The sequence below is a fragment of the Sinocyclocheilus grahami genome, unplaced genomic scaffold (assembly GCF_001515645.1).
Source record: "Sinocyclocheilus grahami isolate Dianchi unplaced genomic scaffold, SAMN03320097.WGS_v1.1 scaffold459.1, whole genome shotgun sequence".
Taxonomy (NCBI): domain Eukaryota; kingdom Metazoa; phylum Chordata; class Actinopteri; order Cypriniformes; family Cyprinidae; genus Sinocyclocheilus; species Sinocyclocheilus grahami.
In genome coordinates, this window is record NW_015505638.1 from 701,548 (window position 1) to 725,961 (window position 24,414).

The window sequence follows — 24,414 nt, forward strand, 5'->3', positions numbered from 1 at the left end:
GACGTTTGACAGATACCCGAAGTGCACTACTTGTTAGCCCGACTTCCAACCAGGTGCTCATATGCATTTTCTGTCGTTCGTGCACCAAAAACCTAGCCAGGTGGACAGACAGCCGCAGATTATTATGGTCTGTCGCCAGCGGCCTGGGGTTTCCCTGGAGACCATGTGACTGGTGTTGTTTTTTTCCTTCCCTCTCTTTTAGGACTTGTGTTTATTATGGGATGTCAGAGCAGCCTGCTTATGACTATTATGGGATGCCGGAGAGGGCGGGAGGGGGCAGTGTCTCCATAGCAACGTGGTTGCTAAGGGGGCAGGGACTAAGAAAGGGGAAGGCAGTGTGTACTTGCTGGTATTGTGTGCGAGGGGGAGATGATTATTATGGTCTGTAGGTTGCGAGGTAACTATGCAGAGTTGAGTGAGTGAGTGTTGTAGGGAGGGGGGAGCGTGCCTAGGATTATTATGGGATGTCTCTACCCCCCCTGATTTCTTTGTGTGTTTGAGGATGTTCGCTTCTGGTCACTAACGCTGGGGAAAGGGGAGAAGAGTGGACGACGTCTCCCAAAGATTTACACCTTTTCGGAGCTTCTTTTTTTTATTTTTCAGTGATAGGTAGTAACCTGCAGTTTACGCGTCAGACTAAAGCTAATCATACCGCCGACTATCTACACCTTGGACTGACCTGTAAGTCAATTCCTCCCATCCACCTCCAACCGCCTGCGTTAAAAAAAAAAAAAATTATATATATATATATATAGATATATATATATATATATACACACACAAAGACATTTACGCTTCTCGGTAAGTTTTTCTTTAAAGCATAAAACAAAAAATAAACAAACAAATCTAAAATGACTGGTAACTTACAACTGCGAGACACCGCGTTTTAAAGCGCCGTGTGGTGTTTGTCGGGGGCTTCGCGACCTCCGCGTGTTATTTATTCAAGGAGGAAAGTTTTAAAGATACGAATCTAACCAGAAACGAAGGCAGATAAACGCTTTAACTCAACTCATCCAACCGGCTGCCATTTTCCCTGCAGCCGGATCACTTGACTCCGTTTGCTAGCTTTGCTAACTTGATTGACAGCTAAGTTGAGGCGTCTTTCGCTCTCACCCAGCGAGAAAGTTTACGAAAAAAGCCGAAATGACACGACTACGTCGTTGTATGATGTTGTAGTTTTTAAATGTCACAATCGTTAATTGATTTTTAATTCATCTTAACACAGTTAGCCTCCCCGTCACTTGTTTATCTTTTTCTGTCAGTATGGGGTGCTGCTAAAAACCAGAGCAAAATATTGTTGTCATTTCCATTTTATCAAGCGTCCGGACGGGAATATGTCGGGGAGTGAAGACGACAGGGACCATTTTGGACCCATGAGAGATGGTAAGGTTTAGCTGCCCTGTCAGGACCCTCATTAATCACATCATATTATATAACTTCTCCAAATGAGCCTAAACTAGCAAATTAACTGCTGCCATGTCAGTGTACTTCTAGACAAATGGTCATTTCTGTAAGGAGAACGCTGCTAGATTTAATGTTTATATATTTTGCTCGAGCTGGCGAGCCACGTGTTACTGCATCATACACATATTTAAAGCCAAATCTTTAACGTTAGTTTATGATGCAGTAGCGGCAAGCTGTATGCAAAAGTCAAGTCACTTCCTGATTCACTGGTCAGCAGATGATGTTAAAATTATAGATACACCTATTTGTTACGGACTCCTTAGTATCTTAAGAGCTAAAGATGCTTGTTTTTTCTACCTTAGCGATCATAACGCAATATCGTTAGAATAGTGTGACAAACCCATTTGTTTTGCTTTCCTCTTCTGGCCGGTGTTCTGACGATTTGTGCTACCCTGTCAGCTTTTGCTACCTCCCATTAAAACAGATGGTAGCATAATTCGATTGCGAAAAGTGCTACCTATCAGATTTTGCTTCCAGCATGATATTAATAAGGTGTGAGGCTTTATTAACATGTACACCTACCCCAACCCTAAACCTACCCTTACAGTTGGATAAATACAGTGTTGGTATCATAATCTGATAGGTAGCATTATTTGTCAGAACACCGGCCTCCGTAATGGCGTTGGTAGCGCAGCCTATCAGCAGAGAGCTTATAATAAATGAATTATTTCAAAAGCAAGAGCCTCATGCCATAGTTTCACTGCTGCTGACATATTTGGACAGTAGATTCACATCTTGAGGCAGGAATGCGAATAATTATTATTTTTTATTCTGAATGCTTTAAGCTGTGATAAAAAAAAATCGAAACTGATATGCCATATTACCTTTAGTCATTGTATGGGTTATAAAGTTGAATTAAAAGTACTGTATCATTTCAGGAAGGGTAGGAATGACAGAAAATCAAAATTGAGATTGTTCAGCTTTAATTGTTCATGTTTGATGCATGCTGTGTGTCTGTGTTTTGGACAGATGATGCCAATGAACCAGCATCAGCGACAGAGACTCCCAAATCCAAAAACAAGAAGAAAAAAGCAAAGAAAAGCCGTGAAAGTAGGAGCAGCAAACGACAGAAACTCCTCAGAGAGGTTAGCGGAGCACCTTTAGGATCTGGAATATATACTATATATAGATACTACTACCATTTAATGTTTGGAGTTTGGAGTTTTAAATAAATACTTTTTATTCAGCAATGATTCATTAAATTGACAAAGTCACAGTAAAGACTAACATTGGTACAATTAATTTCTGTTTCAAATAAATACTGTGGCATACCGTGGCAATACCGTTTTGAACTTTCTATTAATAGATTAATTTAAACAAAATTATCATGGTTTTCACAATGTAAAGCAGCACAATTATTTTCAACATTGATAATAATAAGAAAAGTTTCTTGAGCGCCAAATCAGCAAATTTGAATGATTTCTCAATAATTATGTGACACTGAAGACTGGAGTTACAGCTGCTGAAAATTCAGATTACATCACAGGAACAAAATAGATTTAAAAAAATGAAAATGGTTATTTTGATCATAAATAATTTTTACAATATTACTGTTTTTTTTCTGTATTTTTGATCAAATAAATGCAGCCTTTGGTGAGCATGAGAACTTCTTTCAAAAACATTAAAAAAAATCTCACGGACCCCAAACGTTTGAATTGCATGGCTGATTTCACCGCTGCAGTGTCACATCAATCATCATTTGCCATTACCATCTCTGTTAAACATGTTTACATGAACAAGTATTGAACTGAAAGGTTCTTCCCTGAGTTTATCTGATATTGTCATCTCTCCTTGGGTGTTTATTGTGGTCTAGGACGTTCCTGTCAGCTCTCCTGAAGTCATGGAAGCAATCCGAATGGTAGAAGGTGAGGAAGACGAGGAGGACAGAGTGATGCAATCTGAGAGTGAAGGGAGTGACTATGCCCCAAGCAAGAAGAAGAAAAAAAGATCCAGCTCCTCCAAGGAGAGAAAGAAGGGAGGTTCTGTGGGAGAAAAGGTTGGTGGCTCATCTGGAGGAAAAAGCAAACGTAAAGACCCAGATCCTGAGGAGGAAGATGATGACGATGATGATGATGGTCAGGTAAGGGTTAGCCAGTGGGTGGTCATTGTTCATTCCGGGTTTGATGTTAAAACCTTGGGACTTTTGTTAAAAAAAAAAAAATTCCATGTCACACGAGGTTGATCTGATAACTACAAATACATAAATAAACACACACACACACAAAATTTGCGCCACAGACGCAAATGTTTTTACACAGGATACAATTTTTTTTTTTTAAAACAAGCCTTTTCTTTGCTTTCACTGTCTACATTGTTGCCACAACGAATACTGGTTTTGAGTTGTTTGTGAACTTTTTCAGTGCTTCTTATATCTTGTACATTTTCCTTCTGTTGGTACACTACCATGCAAAAGTTTGGGGTTGGTAAGATTTTTTAAATATTTTATATATATATAAAGAAGTCTCTTATTATTTTTGTGGAAACCGTGATGCATTTTTTTCAGGATTCTTAGATAAATAGTTCAAAAGAACAGCATTTATTTTACATAGAAATGTTTTGTAGCATTATAAATGTCTTTACTGTTACTTTTGATACATTGACTAAATAAAAGTTTATTTTTCTTAAAAAAATTACTGCCCCCAAAACCTTTGAATGGTAGTGTATGTTTTCAGATAAATGTTTTCTGGTTATAATTTTATTATTGCATTCTCTAGTGCTATTCACCTGTCATCCTCTGTTCTTCTTTCACAGGAACCCAAATCTTCCTCTCAGCTGTTAGCAGACTGGGGAATGAAAGACATCGACTACACCTTTACCCAAGAGGACTACACCTCTCTCACCAATTACAAAGCTTTCAGTCAGTTTGTCAGGTAGAACAGTGACGCTTCTCTGTCTGTTTTTGCCCCATTTCTATTATTGCCTTATATAAACTTCTTGGTTATCTTGTGACTGATCTGAAATGTTTTTCTTTCCCTCTCCTGTTTAGACCTTTAATAGCTGCTAAGAACCCTAAGATTGCTGTGTCAAAGATGATGATGGTTTTGGGGGCTAAATGGCGAGAGTTCAGCACTAATAATCCCATGCGAGGCTCAGCGAGTGCCAACGCAGCCCTGGCAGCTGCCAATGTAGCTGCTGCAGTGGAGAGTATGGTGACCAGGGTGGATGGAGGAGGGGCTGTGCCCATGGCCACGCCCACATCAACAGCAGCTCCTGCTGCACCACCCCCATCCCAACAGCCCCCAGCAGTCCCCCTGCGAAAAGCCAAGACCAAAGAGGGCAAAGGTCAGAGGAGAGAGGAATGTGGAATAAGTGTATGAGATTTGATTGGAAATTAAACTGTCAGGATCAGAAATAATTAACAGAACAAAATGAGGAAATTTTTAGGGGACCAAAAGAATTAATTATGTGTGTCTTTTAATCTACTCAACACTTTTTGTGCCATTTATACATCTGCTCTAGGCCCAAATGCACGTAGAAAGACCAAGTCCACCCCAAAGCCCCAGGACAAAAAGTCTAAAGCGAAGAAAGTGGCTCCACTCAAGATTAAACTGGGCAATTTCAAGAGAAAACGGTCATCTGTATGTATATATTCCATATGTGCTTACATGTGTTACTGCAACATAATATAAATTAGCTGAATTATACATTATTATTAATATTTATTTAGTATTATTAGTTAATGCAAAGTTCTGTCATGAAACTCTAGGTGGCACAGGCACAGGTTCTAACTCAGTCTTATGTAATCACATCATTACTCCCATTGCTCAGCTGATTGGTTTCTTTTCACATCAGCAGCCAATGAGCTTGCTGCTCAACTTTCAAATACTTGGCTAGTTCAAGCTGTGGCAGTTGCAGCATGCTTCAGAAACCCTTCACCTTCCCCAGCTCCAACTGTGTAGATCTGCTACGGGGTGATTTCATGTATGTTATTTATGAGGGTTATTTTATATATGTTATATTTGCTGTAGCAGTATTTCCCACATGCTCACTGCAGCATGTCTGTGGATGTATTGGCAGTAGCAAGTCTCGGAACTTGCTCTGCCACAGCAGCAGTGTAGCAGATCCATTCTGATCAAGACCCAACACATTAACTTTGCCATGTATATTACTATGCTAACTTCTCTGAGAGTTGTCATGACAGAACTATTATAGTTATTAATTATATAATGAAAGTATATTCATATATAATATATAAAATATATACTGCTGTTCAACAGTTTGGGATGAGTACGATTTTTTAAAGCAAGGATGCATTGCATTGACAGTGAATTCACAGTTAAAGGGACAGTTAATTTATAATGTTACAAAAGATGTCTATTTTAAATAAATGTTCTTTTGACATTTCGTGTCATCAAAGAATCCTGAAAAGATGTATCCCTGTTACCAGACAAATATTAAGTGATTTTCAACAATGATAATAATAAGAAATTATACTTGAGCTGCAATTTAGCATTTTAGAATGATTTCTAAAGGATCATGAGACACTGAAGACTGGAGTAATGGCTGCTGAAAATTCAGATTTGTCATCTCAGGAATAAATTAAATTTTAAAACGTATTAAAATAGAAAACATTTATTTTATGTTTTTACTATATTTGATCAGATAAATGCATTAATAATTGCTTTGCTTTAAGAGACTTCTTTCAAAAACATTAAAAGATTTTACCAATCCCAAACTGTTTAACGGTAGTGAATATATATTAAATTATTCCTTATTTTTATTGCTAACATCACCAACTTGTTTTGCACCCCTTCACCCATGGTTCCTTCTCTCAGAGCGGTGAGGATGATGATGGTGAGAGTGATTTTGATAGTTTCTCCATAAGTGATGGATCCAACAGTCGGAGCAGCCGCTCCAAGAGTAAGAAATCCAAGAGCTCCAAGAAAAAGAAGAGTGAGTCAAAGACAGCACAACTCCGATTGCTCTCTTCACACTAATGAACACACACACTGTAATGAAAACACTATACTACTTTGGCCACTTTCCAGCCATTTACATTTGTTATAAAACCTCCTTCTCTTACATAGTGGATGAGGATGCTGACGGTTATGAGACTGATCATCAGGACTACTGTGAGGTGTGTCAGCAGGGTGGCGAGATCATTCTGTGTGACACCTGTCCGAGAGCCTATCACATGGTGTGTCTAGATCCTGACATGGAGAGAGCCCCAGAGGGCACATGGAGCTGCCCCCACTGTGTACGTACATATAAACGTGTTCAGAATAAATGTCTGGCCTTTCCTTGAGCTGCTGTGGGCTCATAGAGTAAAATCTATATTCTGTGTGTGTGTATGTGCACTATTTCTCTACCATTGATATTTAATGACTAAAGTTTCTTTTGATTATGCATTATTTATGTCTCTCTCTCTTAGGAGAAGGAGGGAATTCAATGGGAGGCCCGTGAGGAGAGTTCTGAGGGTGAAGAGGAGAACGATGATGGAAGGAGGGATGATGGAGAGGTAGAAGAGGAGGACGATCATCATATGGAGTTTTGTCGGGTGTGTAAGGATGGAGGAGAGCTGCTGTGCTGTGACACATGCCCCTCGTCCTATCACTTACACTGTCTCAACCCTCCTCTGCCAGACATCCCCAACGGAGAGTGGATCTGCCCACGCTGCCTGGTGAGAGAGGAATAATATAGTATGGTAGTCCAAGTCTATCCTTTGGATTAGGTTTTCTTGAGGTTTTATTTTCAGAGATGCCAGAGTTGAAATATGTAGGATTAGCATAATTGATGAATCCAAAAATGTTAATATATAAAAATATTTAAATTAATTTTATATTATGGTTTCATTTTTGCAAAACATAGAATATCATGTTTTTGTTTTCTCAGAGTCCTCCACTGAAGGGCAAAGTCCAGAAAGTTCTGGCCTGGCGCTGGGGTGATGCCCCTCCCCCTATGCCCGTGCCGCGCCCTGCAGACCTTCCAGCCGATGCTCCGGATCCTCCTCCTATGATTGGTCGGAAGGAGAGAGAGTTCTTTGTGAAGTGGTGCAACATGTCTTATTGGCACTGTTCTTGGGTCCAGGAACTACAGGTGACACACAAATAAAAACACACAATTTCTTAGTAGGAATGTAGGAATGCACCAATATTAAAATATTTTTGTCTAAATAAATGATATAAATTAAACACTTGTTAAATAATAAATGAACTGTTTTAAATGCTAAAAATTAATTTAGGCATCACAACATTACAATGTACAGTTTGAAAAATGCACATTTATTTTGATATTTGCTAAAGATTACATGACTATTATTAGTGTTTTTGTATAGTTTAAGTGAACGTTACATGTCATCAATGGTAATCTAAATGTAAAAATACAAGAAAATGAGCATGCAGTTTAATTTCCAGTATTGACTTATACCAGTTATTTTTTTTAAATCTCTAATAGCTGACATGGTTGGTTCCATTATATTGTGCATCCCTAAGACAAGAACATAAAAGTAGTTACACACTCAAAATATTCTAAGACACACATACATATATGCACAATAATTCATGCATTTTGTTTCCATGGGTGTGTTTATTAATAAAATCATACAATAATTTGTCTTTTTCATTCTTGTCACAGTTGGAGCTGAACTGTCAGGTAATGTTCCGTAACTACCAGCGGAAGACAGATATGGAGGAGCCCCCCAATCTAGAGATGGGTGCTGAGGGAGACGAGGATAAGAGCTGCAAGAGGAAGAATAAAGATCCCTTTTATGCCCGTATTGAGGATAAGTATGGGCGCTTTGGAGTAAAGTTGGAGTGGCTCTTCATCCACCGCATCTTAAACCACAGGTGAGAACGTTCATATGCTGAAGCCAGTTGATGGAAGACATCTGCTGAACTATTTGGACATTGATTTCTCTCGTTCTCTCTGGCAGTGTGGATAAGAAGAATAACGTTCACTATCTGATCAAATGGAGAGATCTGCCATATGATCAGTCAGCCTGGGAGTCTGAAGACAGGGATATCCCAGACTATGAGACCTATAAACAACATTACTGGAACCACAGGTACATGCACACAGGCCTCTACAGCACTTCACACACATGCACACTAGTGTGAAACAATATTGAGTGCAAGTATGAATTAATCAGTAGGGATGCACCGATACCACTTTTTCCAGTACTCGCCCGATACCGATACTTTTATTTTTGGTACTTGCCGATACCGAGTACCGATACCAATATTTTTATTGCATTTGTAAATTTTTAAATATTGGGTACAGAAACCAAAAGAGTACGTATAATGGTAGTTGGTTAACTTAATTTATCAAATAGATAGTCAAGTCAAAATTTATTCTGACACCTTCAACATTTCTCACATTATCACAGTCTAAACTTTAATGTTTTTTCCCAGACTGAATAATTTTTGGTAATAATAACAAATTTGTATACATTTTACTGGTAGTCCACTGTCACAGTTTACTTTATTTTGCTATCTTCACTTACATAAATGAAGCAGAAACGCTCAAACAAGCAAAACACGCGCAACGCGTGCAAGTATTTGTACTGGTGCAGAATGAGAGGACAGTAGTACAGACTAGCACATTTCACACAGGCTAGATTCACTTTCGCCTGAAAGTCGTGTATGCCTAAGGTTGAAAATAAATTGTTTATAGTGAATGCCCCTATAAATGGTCTTATTTTTACGATTTAGTTTTAATCTAAGTGATGCGTGTGCTAAGTGAGTGAACATCAAAGATCACACAACAGAAGTGTGCGCGCGCTCTCTCCCTCTCTCTCTCTCTTTCTCTCCCTCCCTACCGTTAAGTAACTTGTGCATTGTTTTACTTACTTGTTTTTTACATATCCGCCCGAACTACAAACTTTCCAGTGATGTCTGTGAGAAAGATATATTCACTCGACAAGCTCGCGCATCTGCGCCGCCGCGCGCTCAATTCACTCAGCGCGCTTTGTTTATCAGCTTGCGCGCACACCAGCTATACAGGCGTTAATACTGAATGTTTAACATTATATTCATTGCATACATATACTTCGTAGTAGACATCCTCAACTCTGTCTGTTGTTGGTGTTTCTTTGTCTGAATATGGTGCTTATCACATGCTGTGTGGTATCAGCGTTTGGTATCGGGGCATTTTAACGAGTACGAATACAGGAGCTCAGTATCGAGCCCGATACCGATAGGTGCATCCCTATTAATCAGCATATCTTTTTCCCCCCTGTTTGTCAGGGAGCTGATGCTTGGAGAGGAGGGCAGACCAGGTAAAAAGATGAAGAAGGTGAAAGTGAGGAAGACAGAGAGGCCTCCTGCTAATCCTGTGGTGGATGTAAGGAACCTTAGAACAACTCGGATCAATGTTTTTCTACTTTATTGATTAAGAATTTTAATACCAACCACATTTAGGTTGGAGCCATGGTTTAGCACTGCAAGTTATTCAGTGCAAGTTTGAACAAGGCCCACTTCTATTCTCAGTCTTGTTTGCCACTTTTGTCTGATAATTTCCTGTTCTCTCAAGTGTAAACATTAATATAATTATGAGCAAGACCACAATTGCAAATTTAGATTGTTTGGAAATATAGTTTTAAAGAAAATGCATTCATACATCATTGACTGACAATGATCTAATATTCTTCCTGTCTCTTACTTTCAGCCCACTATAAAGTTTGATAGGCAGCCGGATTATCTGGACTCTACTGGCGGCACGCTTCACCCATACCAGCTTGAGGGACTGAACTGGTTGCGTTTTTCTTGGGCTCAGGGCACAGACACCATCCTGGCTGACGAGATGGGTCTCGGAAAGACAGTTCAGACTGCTGTCTTCCTATACTCGCTCTACAAAGAGGTGTGTTTCTAAAAAATATTGTAGTTAGTTAGTTTTATTTAAAGTTTGACATGACAGGATCTTGCAGCACAAAACCCTGAAATGTGTCAAACATACACATAATCCAAGAAAATCATTACTTAGTATATAAATGAATACAAGATAGCTGATATACAAGCATTAAAAAAATAATAATAATAATAAAAAATATATATATACATACATATACAACTAACACAGATTCACAGAAAAGACATTCTAATCAAGGACCTGTAAGTTATCCATACAACAATTTTAGAGCACGGGGAATAAAGGAGAGTTCATGACGTTTAGTTTTACTCCTGGGTACAACAAATGTCTTGAGCCGCCGTACATTTTGTAAGTGCACTACCATTCAAAAGTTTTGGGTCAGTAAGATTTTTTTAATAAGTCTTTTGTACTCACCAAGGCTGCATTTGAATGATCAAAAATAAAGTAAAAACTGTATTATTTAAAATACAAGTTAAAATTTTCAGCAGCCATTACTTGAAGTCTTCACTGTCTCTTGATTCTTCAACAATCATTCTGATATGCTGATTTGGTGATCATGAAAGTTGTGCTGCAAGGATTATTTGATGAATAGTAAATTCAAAAGTGCAGCATTTATTTACAGTAGAAATCTTTTGTAATAATTTAAAGTTTTTATCTGTGACTTTTGACCAATTTAATGGATCGTTGCTGAATAAAAGTAATAAATTCTTTCTAACAAAACCATCTTACTGACCTCAAACTTTTGAACGGGAGTGTGTAATTCCATTCTTTTGTCTTATTTTAGTTTGATTAATTGATTTTACAGTAATAAATGGTCTCTAGGAAGACATGTTCATCATAAAAGCTATTGTTTGTAATGTGGCATTGAAGTTTATAATACAGTACATTTGGTAATGGTCTCTCTCAGGGTCATTCGAAGGGGCCATTCCTGGTCAGTGCCCCTCTGTCCACCATCATTAACTGGGAGAGGGAGTTTGAGATGTGGGCCCCAGACATATATGTGGTCACTTATGTGGGTGATAAAGACAGCAGAGCTGTCATACGAGAAAATGAATTCTCCTTTGAGGACAACGCCATCCGCGGTGGGAAGAAGGCCTCCAAAATGAAGGTATGAAACCCAGAGGAAAGGAGGTTTGGATGGGTAGAGTTGATACAGTAGCTTATAATCAGAGGGAATTAGAAACTATATTGCTAAACATAGGTTTATGTAAATTACTGCCACATCTGCTTTGTGGTTTGATATGCTTGTTTGTCTTTACCTGTTTACGATGTGTGGTTCCTGAATCCCTCTTCATCTGTGCAGAAAGAGGCTTCTGTGAAGTTCCATGTGCTTTTGACCTCTTATGAGCTGATCACAATCGATCAAGCCATCCTGGGCTCCATCGACTGGGCTTGTCTTGTAGTAGATGAAGCGCATAGACTGAAAAATAACCAATCAAAGGTAAGCTCCATGTGTCAGATGAGTGACACACCAAAATATCTACTAATTAAAGGATTTGTTCATCCAGAAATCAAAATTCTGTCATCATCTGTCATCACCCTCCTGTCGTTCCAAACCTGTATGACTTTATTCCGTCCTTGGAACACAAAAGAAGAAATATTGATGAATGAAGTGGTTGTTGTTTCATTCCAATTGTTGTCTAAATCAATCATTCATTCATTCATTCTGACTGATCCTGTTTTTTTCTCTGAACCAGTTTGCATGATTCATTCACAAATCTGAATGATTTGGTTCTTTAGTTCAGCTCACTCACTCAATGATCCGATATCAGCCATTATCTGCCCCACTAGAGGTTATAACTTACTTACCTTTAGCTTTTTTCCCACACATAAAGCTATCGATTGAATTCAGAAGATTTGAAAAATAGTGTAGAGCATGTGGAGTACTTTTATGGTGCTTTTGCATCCTTTATGGAGAAAGTCATAAAGATTTGGAGCAACATGAAAATGAATAGATGATGACAGAAGTTTGATTTCTGAGAGATCTATTCCTTTAATATTATGATAAACTAGTATTTGATATAAAACTAACACAATCTCTCTCTTGTTTTATCTCTCAGTTCTTTCGTGTGTTGAATAACTACCCTCTTCAGCATAAGCTGCTGTTGACAGGCACACCTTTACAGAACAACCTGGAGGAGCTCTTCCATCTGCTCAACTTCCTCACGCCAGAGAGATTCAAGTAAGTGTGTGTGTGTTCTTGATAGGTTAATGCGATAAGGATGTTTGTGTGCCCTCAGTTATTATTATTATTTTTTTGCTGTTGTTCAGTACTAAATGTGTGTGTTTCAGTAATCTGGAAGGTTTCCTGGAAGAATTTGCTGACATAGCTAAAGAGGACCAAATTAAGAAACTGCACGACATGTTGGGTCCACACATGCTCAGAAGACTCAAAGCTGATGTCTTCAAACACATGCCCTCAAAAACTGAACTCATTGTGCGAGTGGAACTCAGCCCCATGCAAAAGTATGAAACATGTTCAATGTTTGTCAGTGTTCTGCTAAATATTCAGTACATTCATCCCTCATTTGTGCCACCTGCTGGACACCCTCTGTTATTTACAGCATGATTCTTTGAACTGTATGACTGACAGATTGATGATTCTGATTATTCCGAGTGTGTATGTATGATTTACAGTTGTATGGGCCTGTTCTGTTTTTCTGGAACAGGAAGTACTACAAGTACATCCTGACACGCAACTTTGAAGCTCTGAACACTCGTGGAGGAGGAAACCAGGTGTCTCTGCTCAATGTGGTTATGGACCTAAAGAAGTGCTGTAACCACCCCTACCTCTTCCCAACAGCTGCTAATGTGAGCTTCCACTCACTCACTTTCAAATAGGACAGTACCATTTTACAGTAGAAATGGGGAAACTTACAGTTCTTAGGTTTTTAATGAATAACAGCAGTACTTCAACTGAATACAGTGCTTTCAACTGATTGTTATGGGTCTGATTTCGCAGGAAGCCCCTAAAATTCCCAATGGCATGTATGATGGCAGTGCCCTGACAAAGGCTTCTGGGAAACTGATGCTTCTGTGTAAGATGCTGAAAAAACTAAAGGAGGGTGGACATAGAGTGCTTATATTCTCACAGGTATACACAAATACCATACACAGAATACAGATATACTTAACTATATACTCAAGTAGACTTAAACATTGTGTATGGATGTAGATGACAAAGATGTTGGATTTGCTGGAAGACTTTCTGGAGAATGAGGGGTACAAGTATGAAAGGATAGATGGAGGAGTGACTGGAGGGATGAGGCAGGAGGCCATCGATAGATTCAATGGTGAGGGGAAGAACGTCACCCATTTCCATGAAATAGCAGCATCATAATGGATGTTTTGTTTTGACAAAATCCTTCTCTTTCCTCTCACTGCAGCACCTGGTGCTCCTCAGTTTGTTTTCCTCTTGTCCACCAGAGCAGGGGGTTTGGGCATCAATTTGGCAACCGCTGACACTGTTATCATCTACGACTCTGACTGGAACCCACACAACGACATCCAGGTAGAGGCGACGTAAAATACCTGATGCTAAAACTGTCAAACACCTGCATCTCTGTGAGAGAATCTGTGTGGGTGAACTCTATCTGATGCTGTTTCTCTCCTGTTGTCTTTCTCAGGCATTTAGCAGGGCTCATCGTATTGGTCAGAATAAGAAGGTGATGATCTATCGATTTGTCACTAAAGCATCCGTGGAGGAGAGAATTACACAGGTGAGATAGAAAACAGTAGTTTAAAACTATTTACAACCCAGGCAAATGCAAAACTATGTTGAAAAAACTGTTAAAAAAACAATCAAACACTAGCACTTGCAAAAATCATCTCATAACCCTTGTGTCTCAGGTGGCAAAGAAGAAGATGATGTTGACTCACCTGGTGGTGCGGCCTGGTCTGGGCTCCAAGGCTGGATCCATGTCCAAACAAGAATTGGATGACATCTTGAAGTTTGGCACAGAACAGCTTTTCAAAGTCGAGCTTGGAGAAGGTAATACTGTTCAGGGAATGCTTCATCTTCTGAACATAATATTTATTTGAGATCAGAAAATAAAACATTTGAGAGAATAATAATGACATTTAAATGCAGTAAAGCTTTGTAACACATGTACAGCTTTTAGTTAAGGGTTTGTATATGATGTGTTTTGTGTATCAGCTACTATCGCATAAACTACGGAAAAGGCTTCAAACATAAGCTGCTGTGGTGCAGATGTGAAGTTCTGCTTTCAGTTGAAGATTATTTAGAGTTGTAAACTACACATGACCTTGCTGAGCACTGATGTTAATAAGCCGAGTTTTGTTCTGATGCTGCAGTAGGTTGTTTTGTTTGTTTTCTGGCTTTTGAAATATATTGCTAAAAAAAGTTTTTCATGGTGACCCAGAGAAAATTTAGTAAAGTATAAAAAATAAAGTACAAATCTTACATACTGACCTGACTGTGACCAAAAAAAGAAAAAAAATCTTATTCCTGAGGCCTGGGGCATCTCCTGCCCTTATCTCTTGGTCTCTCTCCCTCAAAATTTGAGTCAGGAAAGCTTTATAAACATAATTAAAATACAGATTACTGCCAATGCATATGAAGAACTTCTAGTACTAGACAATACAGAAAATAAATAAGGTGAATACGTTAATACAGAAATTAATGGAAAGAATCTGCACAATAAATGAAAGGGACAAAGTAAAAACTAAAATCAATTCTAAATCAAAGAAATCTGCCCTCCAGGTGATAATAAGGAGGAAGACAGCAGTGTGATCCACTATGATGACAAGGCGATTGATCGGTTGTTGGATCGAAACCAAGATGCAACAGAGGACACAGAGCTGCAGAGTATGAATGAATACCTCAGCTCTTTTAAAGTGGCCCAGTATGTGGTCAAAGATGAGGAAGAGGAGGTGAGTTTGTGAGGGATTGTGACTGTGTGTGGTTTGTTTGTGTCTTATGTATGCACTGTATATGCATATCATATGGTGTGTCTCTGTCAGGAGGAGGATGTGGATAGAGAGATCATTAAGCAGGAAGAGAGTGTAGATCCTGATTACTGGGAGAAACTGTTGCGTCATCATTATGAGCAGCAGCAGGAAGATCTTGCTCGTCACCTGGGCAAAGGGAAACGGCCACGCAAACCCGTAAACTACAACGACTGCTCACAGGAGGACAGAGGTAGTAGACGGGGTACAGACGCACTTTTATCACTTTTTTACTACTCTTTCCCTGTACGTTTGTGGATGTTGTTATGGATGAAGACACACTTTGTGGTGTGATCTCAGGTCTGTTGTTGTGTTATGTCTGTACGTATTTTCATCGGAAGTTAATGTTTTTTGTTTAAAATAATGCATTTATATTTATGTTATTACATTTACAATCGATTAATAGTTTAATTTATGGTGGTGGTTGTTTAGATGTACATTACCAGTCAAAAGTTTGGATACACCTAACCATTCTTTATTATTAACTTCTATAAAACTAAACAGAAACATGGGAATTATGTTGTATATTATGTATTAGAAAATGTTAATCAAAGCAAAACATTTATATGCCAAAAATATAGTAATTTAAAAAGAAAATTATTTATTCAGTTTAATTTAAAAAAAATCATGTAATTCATACAAGTTAGACACTGTATATGATTACAATTTAAGAAGAAGAAATTATAGCATTTAGACGCATGTTTTTAGATTAAAAGGTTTTTAAGATTATGAGAAACAAATTCAGTCCTGTGTGTCCAAAAGTTTGACCCTTTTGTTTTAGGTGTCTGCATGAATTCTTGTTGTATTGTCCCCTTAAATGAAATATTTTCTTGCCAAGCAAACTCAAGGGCTCAGTAATATATTGCCTCACTCATTTGTGCTCCCAGACTGGCAGGATGATCAGTCTGATAACCAATCCGATTACTCTGTGGCTTCAGAGGAGGGTGATGAGGACTTTGATGAGCGGTCTGAAGGTGAGGAACAAAGTTAAACCATCTGAATAAGCAGTTATTATATATTTGTATTTACATGATCCTCTTTTTTCTGTTTTTAGCTAACTCCCGAAGACCAAGTCGCAAGGGCTTGAGGAATGATAAAGATAAACCACTGCCCCCACTACTGGCCAGAGTGGGAGGAAACATTGAGGTTCAACTTCAGTTAACTTTCAGATTGTTTCAGCTATTCCCTTCACATACTCTGTGATAGTTAACCTCTCTCTCCTCATTAGGTTTTGGGCTTCAATGCTCGACAAAGGAAGGCTTTCCTGAATGCAGTGATGCGTTATGGGATGCCTCCCCAGGATGCCTTCACCACCCAGTGGCTTGTTAGAGACCTGCGAGGCAAATCAGAGAAGGAGTTCAAGTAAGTCGGACTGTCCTCAGAGGAGTTCTTGTTTTTACCTCATTTACTTGAGGACTCTCTCTTTCTCAGGGCATACGTGTCCCTCTTTATGCGTCACCTATGTGAGCCAGGCGCAGATGGGGCAGAAACATTTGCTGATGGCGTTCCACGGGAAGGACTGTCACGACAACATGTTCTCACGCGCATAGGAGTAATGTCACTGATCCGCAAGAAGGTGTGTGTGTGAGGTTATGCTTGATAGTGTTTTAGTAGTTAGGAGTGAGCTATTGGTGAATGACAGTGGTGGTGTTATATGTTTGACTGTTTTAAATTCTTACAGGTGCAGGAGTTTGAGCATGTCAATGGTCAATGGTCAATGCCCTGGATGAAAGAACTGGAGGAAAGCAAAAGAGCGGCAGCCATCGCAGCCGGAGAAGATCCAAAAACGCCCTCTACTGGAACGCCTGCAGATACCCAGCCCAACACACCAACACCAGGTACACACATGCATACGAGTGTTGTTAATAACTTAAAACTAAGAAAGTAGTACTAAAATTGTAGAAAATAAAGACTGAAGTAGAAACTAAAGCTATATAGAAATATAAAAAAACAATACAATTATACTTTAAATGACTAAAAATAAATAAAAATGAAAAAGGGAAAATAATACAAATAGGGATGTTCATTTCGGTTATTTTTCTTAACCGATTATTAACCGTTAACGGACAAGATTATTTTAAATTAGAATTGAATTAAATTAGAAAGGATAAGTGTCTGTGACCCGTTAAAAATACTAACATTTGTTTCTCCCAGGATTAATTTTACATGCGCAAAAAGCAGCAAACAACAGAACATGAGGATTCACATGGTCATCATATACGCATCTGCAGCGCTTCTGCGAGCGGAGAAAAACATAATAAAGCTAGGATATATATATATATATATATATATGAAACGAATAAATAGGCCTATACAAGAAATATATTTTTACTTAAATAATAAATGAAGAAAACGAAAAAACGAATGTGCAACAAGTAGCCTAGTATGCAGAGTTTCGGTTCATTTTTGTGCTGCGCGAAAGGAAACAGACGGCAGAAAGCGGCATCCTATTTTTCTTTAGGCTTATTTTACAAAAGCACAAAGATTTGTTTTTATTGTGAATACACAAATAAAGGCAAACCTTTTACAGTTCCGATTACCTTTATGAATAAAAGGAGTAGTTTCTTCCACTATTAGAAGGAAAAATTCAAGTGATTACGCCGGCATGCGTGCACACAGTTAAACATTTCTACCTTGACAATGCAGCCTGTTCATTATCATAATAAAATATAGTCAGTCAAACATATGGAAAAAAACACACTGCTCAGTTTAAATATGTAGTAAAATCTGTGCCGTTAAGCGTTATCACTGTGCTGCCGTGATATGCAAAACATTTTGTTTTATGTGGATATTGGAAAGTGAGTGAAGTAGGCTACATAATAAATAATATTTTGGCATTCAAATACATCGCGAATACGGAAACATTTGATTTTGTGTCGAAGGAGAGACCCAACGTTGGTTTCAGTTTAGTTTTAGCCTAAATTAATTTGTTTTGGCTTGTCGTTTATATAGCTAGCTTCTTATATTTTTAATTCTTGTTCTTTTCTAAATAGTCTACTGTTAATTGAAAGGAATTGTTGTGGAGTGAGGGGAACTAAAATAGCCTAGCTATGTTTACAGTGTTTATTATAATGTTTGTGAACATTTCGCTTTGGCATTAGGTCTATTTCTGAATGAAATAATAAAATGCGACTTTTTTTCTAAATACGCATAGCGTATGTTAACCATGCAGGCAACCTTTTTAAATATTTTGATAAATTACTGAAAAAAAAAAACTTTTTAAACCGTTTAACTGATTGTATTAATCTGTCAAAATTCTTACGGTCGGTTAACTGTTAACCGGTTAAAATGAGCATCCCTAAATACAAATGAAAGGTAAATCTAAATATTAATAAATATTTAAATGCTATAACATAAAGCTAATACTAAAATAACACTGGCCCATATGGGTCAATGACATTAATATTATGAAAGTTTTTGTCTATCAAAATTAATGTGTTGTTACCAACAAAAGTCACGTGGTCCAGTGAACATGAAGAAAAAAACTAAACTTAACAGATAATTTCAAATAATTCAACCTTTTTATGACAAGCTAAAAATCTAAAAATCTATTCCCAGAAGAGGATTTGTTCTTGATTCACAGATAATTTGTCTAGTATCTCTGCATGTCCAATTATTACACATTAATCTGACTCCCTTTTATCCAAACAGAAGACCTTTCCAAGAGCGATGACGTAAAAGAGCTGGAGGAGAAGATGGAGCTGGACGGAGAGAAGGAGACAAAAGGCTCCAGACAGGAGGATGAGGTACTTGTTATTTACAGTCTCAACTTTTCACTTCACCTTCCTGTTTCTCTTCTCTGTATTTTTAAACTTTCCTTTTGTAAACACCTGCCTGTCTCACTTAGTCTTTCTTCTTGTCTCCAACTCTCATTCTCACATCCCCTCTTTTTTTCTCAGATCATTGAGATTCCTGATGAAGGTGAGAAATCCCCCAGTCCAGCAAAGAAAGAGGAGAATAGGGACAGGGAGAGAGAGACCACCTCACCATCAGCAGAAAAGGATGGAGGAAGCAGAGATGAAGAAAATGAAAAGGATGGGGACAAGGAGAAGTCCACTGAATTGAAGGAAAACACGTCTTCAGATGTCAAAGCTGAAAGTTCAGAAGCCACAAGCAGTGTAGACGCATCCAAAACCAAAGGTGAAGTGCTAAGCACTACCTAAAATAATACAGAAATACAAATTTATTTTCCATTTGATTTGACTTAATATCAGTTTTCTTAATATCTACTCCATGAAAATGACTTTTCTGGTAAAGGTCCCCATGTGTAGCAAAACCAGATGCGGGATTGCAATTTGAATTTAGATGCATTTAAAATTCAAAGAAATACATAAACTGTCAAATTCTCTTGAATTGAAAGTGAGCCAGTTCTTCAGTTCTAAATTTTGCACTACCTCGATCTCACACAGCATCAATATTGTCTTACTCCATTACAGAAGAATCTGAAGAGAAGACAGAAAAAATGGACACTAGCCCAGCAAAAGATGAGAAGAAAGGTATATGCTAACACAAATAGCAACTTTATACCACAGATAACTGTTACAACGAATAATCTGTCTCTCTCTCTCTCTCTCTCTCTCTCTCTCTCTCTCCTCAAACAGAGCTGAAAGATGAGAAGGACTGTGTGAAGTCAGAGGACTCCGCTAAGCTGCAAAATGGAGAGAATGTCAAAGACACAAGCGGAGGAGGGGATGGAGTGAGTGAGGAGAAGAAGAAAGCAGTGAAGCAGAGGTTCATGTTTAACATTGCTGATGGAGGTTTCACAGGTACACTGGGAATTTACTATGTGTGTGTGTATGTGTACATGCCGGTGAATTTTGAATCAATGAACACTCTGTTTCTCTCTCCAGAGCTTCACTCTCTCTGGCAGAATGAAGAGAGAGCCGCTACGGTCACCAAGAAGACTTACGAGATCTGGCATCGTCGCCATGACTACTGGCTGCTGGCTGGTATCATACAGTATCCTTAACACCATTAAGTTGAATCTTATTTTTATTTATTGTTTTTTATTTTTTGTTTATTGTTTGTATTATTTAAAATACACTACCAGTCCAAAATTTGCACACACAAATTAATTCCTCCTTATGAAATGTTTCTGCATTTTAAAAGAATAATAAAGTCATTAAAACTGAAGTAACACAAACAGAAGTACGGGAACTATGTAGTAGTAAAACTGTCCTGTACTAGCAATCTAGTGGAAACTTTTACCTCTAGTTTTGTTAAGAAATGAATACATAAATAATCTATATGTCTTCAGAGTGAATTTCTTGCATTTGAGCATAAGCCTTTAGAACACAAAATATTTAAGATCATGACATGAGCAACATAATTCAGTGTGTCCAGACTTTTACAATATATCACGTATCTTATATCAGAAACTGTCTGTTATGTCCTTCACCTCTATACCATCAGTCACGGCTACGCTCGTTGGCAGGACGTACAGAATGACCCGAGGTTCGCCATCCTCAATGAGCCCTTTAAGGGAGAGATGAGTAGAGGAAACTTCCTTGAGATTAAAAACAAGTTTCTTGCTCGCAGGTTTAAGGTTAGAGATGCACAGATATTACGAAACCGTACAAACTGCCAGGCAGTGTTTCCCCAGAGCTACATGGCTCTTCTTTCAACTGCTTCATTCACGTGTTTGTCTTTAGCTGTTGGAACAGGCTCTGGTGATCGAGGAGCAGCTTAGACGTGCTGCGTATTTAAACATGACAGAGGACCCCTCTCACCCCTCCATGGCACTCAACACACGCTTCAGTGAGGTGGAGTGTCTGGCGGAGTCACACCAGCACCTCAGTAAAGAGTCCATGTCAGGAAACAAGCCTGCTAATGCAGTTCTACACAAAGGTACAATAATTCCCATAACTCTATACTGCACAGAATAAATTACCACACAGCTTTGGACACACTTTTGCAATGCAGAAGTGTGATAAAAATATAAATTAAAAAACAAAATAACTCCATTATGTTTAGTTGCCAGGACAAAAACTACTCACAGATACATTATCATTTCTTTCACGTATTATTCGGGATCTTTTAAAGAAAGTTAAAAGATGATCAGAATTTTTTTAAATTAATTTTTAATCTAAATTGAATTGAAATTGAACTGAATTTGAATGCAAATTAAATGTTAATCTAAACCAAATTGAATATGAATCCAGTTTGAAAGTCCAGGTGTCATTCGCTCATTTGTTTTTCAATATAAAACCAAATTAAAAAACAGTTTTGTCCATTTTCGTGACACATCAACATTATATTTTCTTAATTGTTGTTAAACAACCAGAGATAACCTAGTAAATTAATTCTAAGTCTCAATGTAGTGTTTTTTTGACTAGGCTAGATTTGACAATAGATGCTACAATAGTTACAGAGGCCTGGTGGATTTACGCATAAAACTACTCACAGATACATTATCATTTCTTTCACGTATTATTCGGGATCTTTTAAAGAAAGTTAAAAGATGATCAGAATTTTTTTAAATTAATTTTTAATCTAAATTGAATTGAAATTGAACTGAATTTGAATGCAAATTAAATGTTAATCTAAACCAAATTGAATATGAATCCAGTTTGAAAGTCCAGGTGTCATTCGCTCATTTGTTTTTCAATATAAAACCAAATTAAAAAACAGTTTTGTCCATTTTCGTGACACATCAACATTATATTTTCTTAATTGTTGTTAAACAACCAGAGATAACCTAGTAAATTAATTCTAAGTCTCAATGTAGTGTTTTTTTGACTAGGCTAGATTTGACAATAGATGCTACAATAGTTACAGAGGCCTGGTGGATTTACGCATTGTGATTTATGTACGTATTGCGTTTATTTACATAGCTATAATTGCATAATACTATAAAATAAATGTTTTAAAATAATTTGAACATAGCAACATAAAATCATAAAAAAATGAAATTATACATTAAATATGCAAGTAAAATGGCCAAAGCTTCTAACAGCTTAGAACAGTGTTTCCAGCACAGCACTGCTCAAAGCCACAAAACTTCACGCTTAGTATCTCAGCATAGTTTTAACACATTTTGCATGCTTATTGCATCCTGTAGCTGTATTAATGTTGTATAAAGCCAAAAATGAATGCATTTACTTAAAATGTTCAAATAAATAAATCTATCCTACCTCCAATTGTTCTGTCAGTTCTTAAACAACTGGAGGAGCTGCTCAGCGACATGAAGGCAGATGTCACCCGGCTCCCGGCAACCATTGCTCGGATACCGCCCGTCGCTGTGCGGCTGCAGATGTCAGAAAGAAGCATCCTTAGCCGGTTGGCCAGCCGAGGACCGGAGGTCACACAGATGCAGGCGCCACGCTGATGACTCCTTGATTAATTTTTCACTCGTACCTCCCATAAGTCACGGGATGAGGAATCATCTTGCACACATACAGACATGCACCTGGGTCAGGGGATCAGATGCATTGTATATATCTGAAATAAGTTCCAGCTGCCTACACTAGTTTGGACAGAAGGAGAGTGGAGCGGTTCCTAGCTAACACACTGTGGTTCCCTAACATTTAAGCTCAATTTAGAGGCATTCCAACCCACATACACAGCACCCAAGTCATTCTCCAGTATATATCCAGTTGAGGTTTTCCAGGTCACCTCCTCTGCACTGTTGTAGTCAAAGCAGGGCAAGGTTGAAGAGCTGGTGTTGTTTTCTGCCTTTTCGTGGAATGGATCTTTGCCAGTGGGGACTCTTTCCTCCTCAGGTGTGTTTTATGTTGTAATTCACACTAGTTATTTTACTATTTTTCTGAGTTTCCACAATTATGCTCCAAGCTTGAAATGTAAATGCCTGTTTGAACCCTGTAACATCATGTAGTTTCCAACTTCTTGTACTGTCAAGCAGCAGTTGGGAGCCTAGTGAAAAGTTTATGCTGATATAAACACAGTACCTGTCCCAAATGGGGAGTCCACACTTTGGTGACGTATTGCCTGATAGATTGCCAGGTAATACTCCACTGATGCAGGCTGTGCAGAATTACCCTTCTTAAACACATAGGCACACTTCAGAAATCTAAAATGTCAAATGGACTTCACAAATGCATTTGTGACAGGGTCAGAACTTCTATAAGGTCATCAAATTATCTTCCATTCCTTTAGATTAAATATATATTATAACCAAGTTTTGTTTTACATTATGAGAACTACTGCTTTAAGAAAAGTCAAGCTCTATGTTCACAATTGTTTATTAATATTTCTTTGCTTGTTAAAAAAAATCCACATTTATTCCCCATTCTCTCTCCTGATTGGCTTGTGTATAATGTAACAAGAGAATAAGTCCCAGATTCTTTTTCCTATAAGAGAAGACAAAATCCCCCTAGCACAGGTGAAAAAAAAACTTTCACACTTTCAGAAGTTTTGAATATCTCACTTTGTAATTATCGTTGTTACCCTGTTATTGTTGTTATGTCTTATGTTTCTATCTGGGGTTTTTTTTCAGACCTGCAATAAAACGTTAAAGCGTGCAGCGTTTTCTCTGTTTATTTAGGTGTAGTTTAAGTTTTATATATAAAGTTGGTTTTCTGACCACTGATCTCTATTATAAGTCAGTGTTTCTGACACGTTTATAAGCCTGGTGTTGGATTAAATTTGATGGTGGTTCTCTGGAACTAGACTTAGGAAAACCATCATCACTTTTTTTCTTCAACGCGGAAGTAAGCCTATGGGTGAGACTTCCTGTTCATTAGCCGCTATAGGTAAATAACGAGGAGAATAACGACGTGCAGTAAACGGTAAAACTGTTTGCACTACAAACCAGTGAGTTCACAATTAAGATAATACATTAAAATAATATAAGATACACCACCTTTTAATATCAAGCAGCAAAACAAACTGTTTTGTTCAGCTAAAAATAGCTGGACGGAGTGGACGCAGATGAGACCGGAAGCCAGACCCATAGAATTTACAAATGGCCGCACCCATTTTTAAGACAAGAAAAAAGTGGATACATTTCCTTGTTAATTGAATATTTTAGCTAATTTTCCTTTTGATTTTTAGCTACATTTCAGGGTTTTTTGTGATTATGCTCGTTTTTAATACATTTTACTTTGTTTTAGTTCATTATTAATCCCCTAAAATCAAGTTCATGGATTCCATTTGGATCTTCAAACGTGTTCTGCAGATAGTATACACAAGTAGCAAATATTTAGTCTCCTATACAGA

General features: G+C 37.9%; 1 protein-coding gene across 3 annotated transcripts; it reads left to right on the top strand.

Annotated features, from left to right (window-relative positions):
- The first annotated feature begins 326 nt into the window (after positions 1-326).
- On the top strand, positions 327-23,717 carry chd4b (chromodomain helicase DNA binding protein 4b). Of its 3 annotated transcripts, none has more exons than XM_016234866.1 (40): positions 327-681; positions 1,320-1,383; positions 2,434-2,549; positions 3,278-3,544; positions 4,216-4,334; positions 4,451-4,746; positions 4,924-5,042; positions 6,240-6,357; positions 6,492-6,661; positions 6,836-7,084; positions 7,297-7,500; positions 8,038-8,249; positions 8,336-8,467; positions 9,648-9,744; positions 10,069-10,260; positions 11,177-11,377; positions 11,573-11,710; positions 12,330-12,451; positions 12,562-12,735; positions 12,939-13,080; positions 13,232-13,363; positions 13,445-13,562; positions 13,656-13,780; positions 13,896-13,988; positions 14,119-14,260; positions 14,993-15,162; positions 15,253-15,442; positions 16,125-16,211; positions 16,292-16,383; positions 16,466-16,599; positions 16,669-16,813; positions 16,919-17,075; positions 18,889-18,983; positions 19,137-19,377; positions 19,674-19,733; positions 19,839-20,003; positions 20,088-20,196; positions 20,650-20,782; positions 20,889-21,084; positions 22,389-23,717. In XM_016234866.1, exons 2-40 carry the CDS (start codon positions 1,335-1,337, stop codon positions 22,562-22,564), a joined length of 5,877 nt encoding a protein of 1,958 aa, XP_016090352.1. In that variant the 5' UTR covers positions 327-681; positions 1,320-1,334; the 3' UTR covers positions 22,565-23,717. The 3 variants fall into 3 exon arrangements, with proteins under 3 accessions (XP_016090352.1, XP_016090355.1, XP_016090353.1); XM_016234869.1 differs by having other exon boundaries at positions 15,253-15,430; XM_016234867.1 differs by having other exon boundaries at positions 353-397.
- Positions 23,718-24,414: the final 697 nt, after the last annotated feature.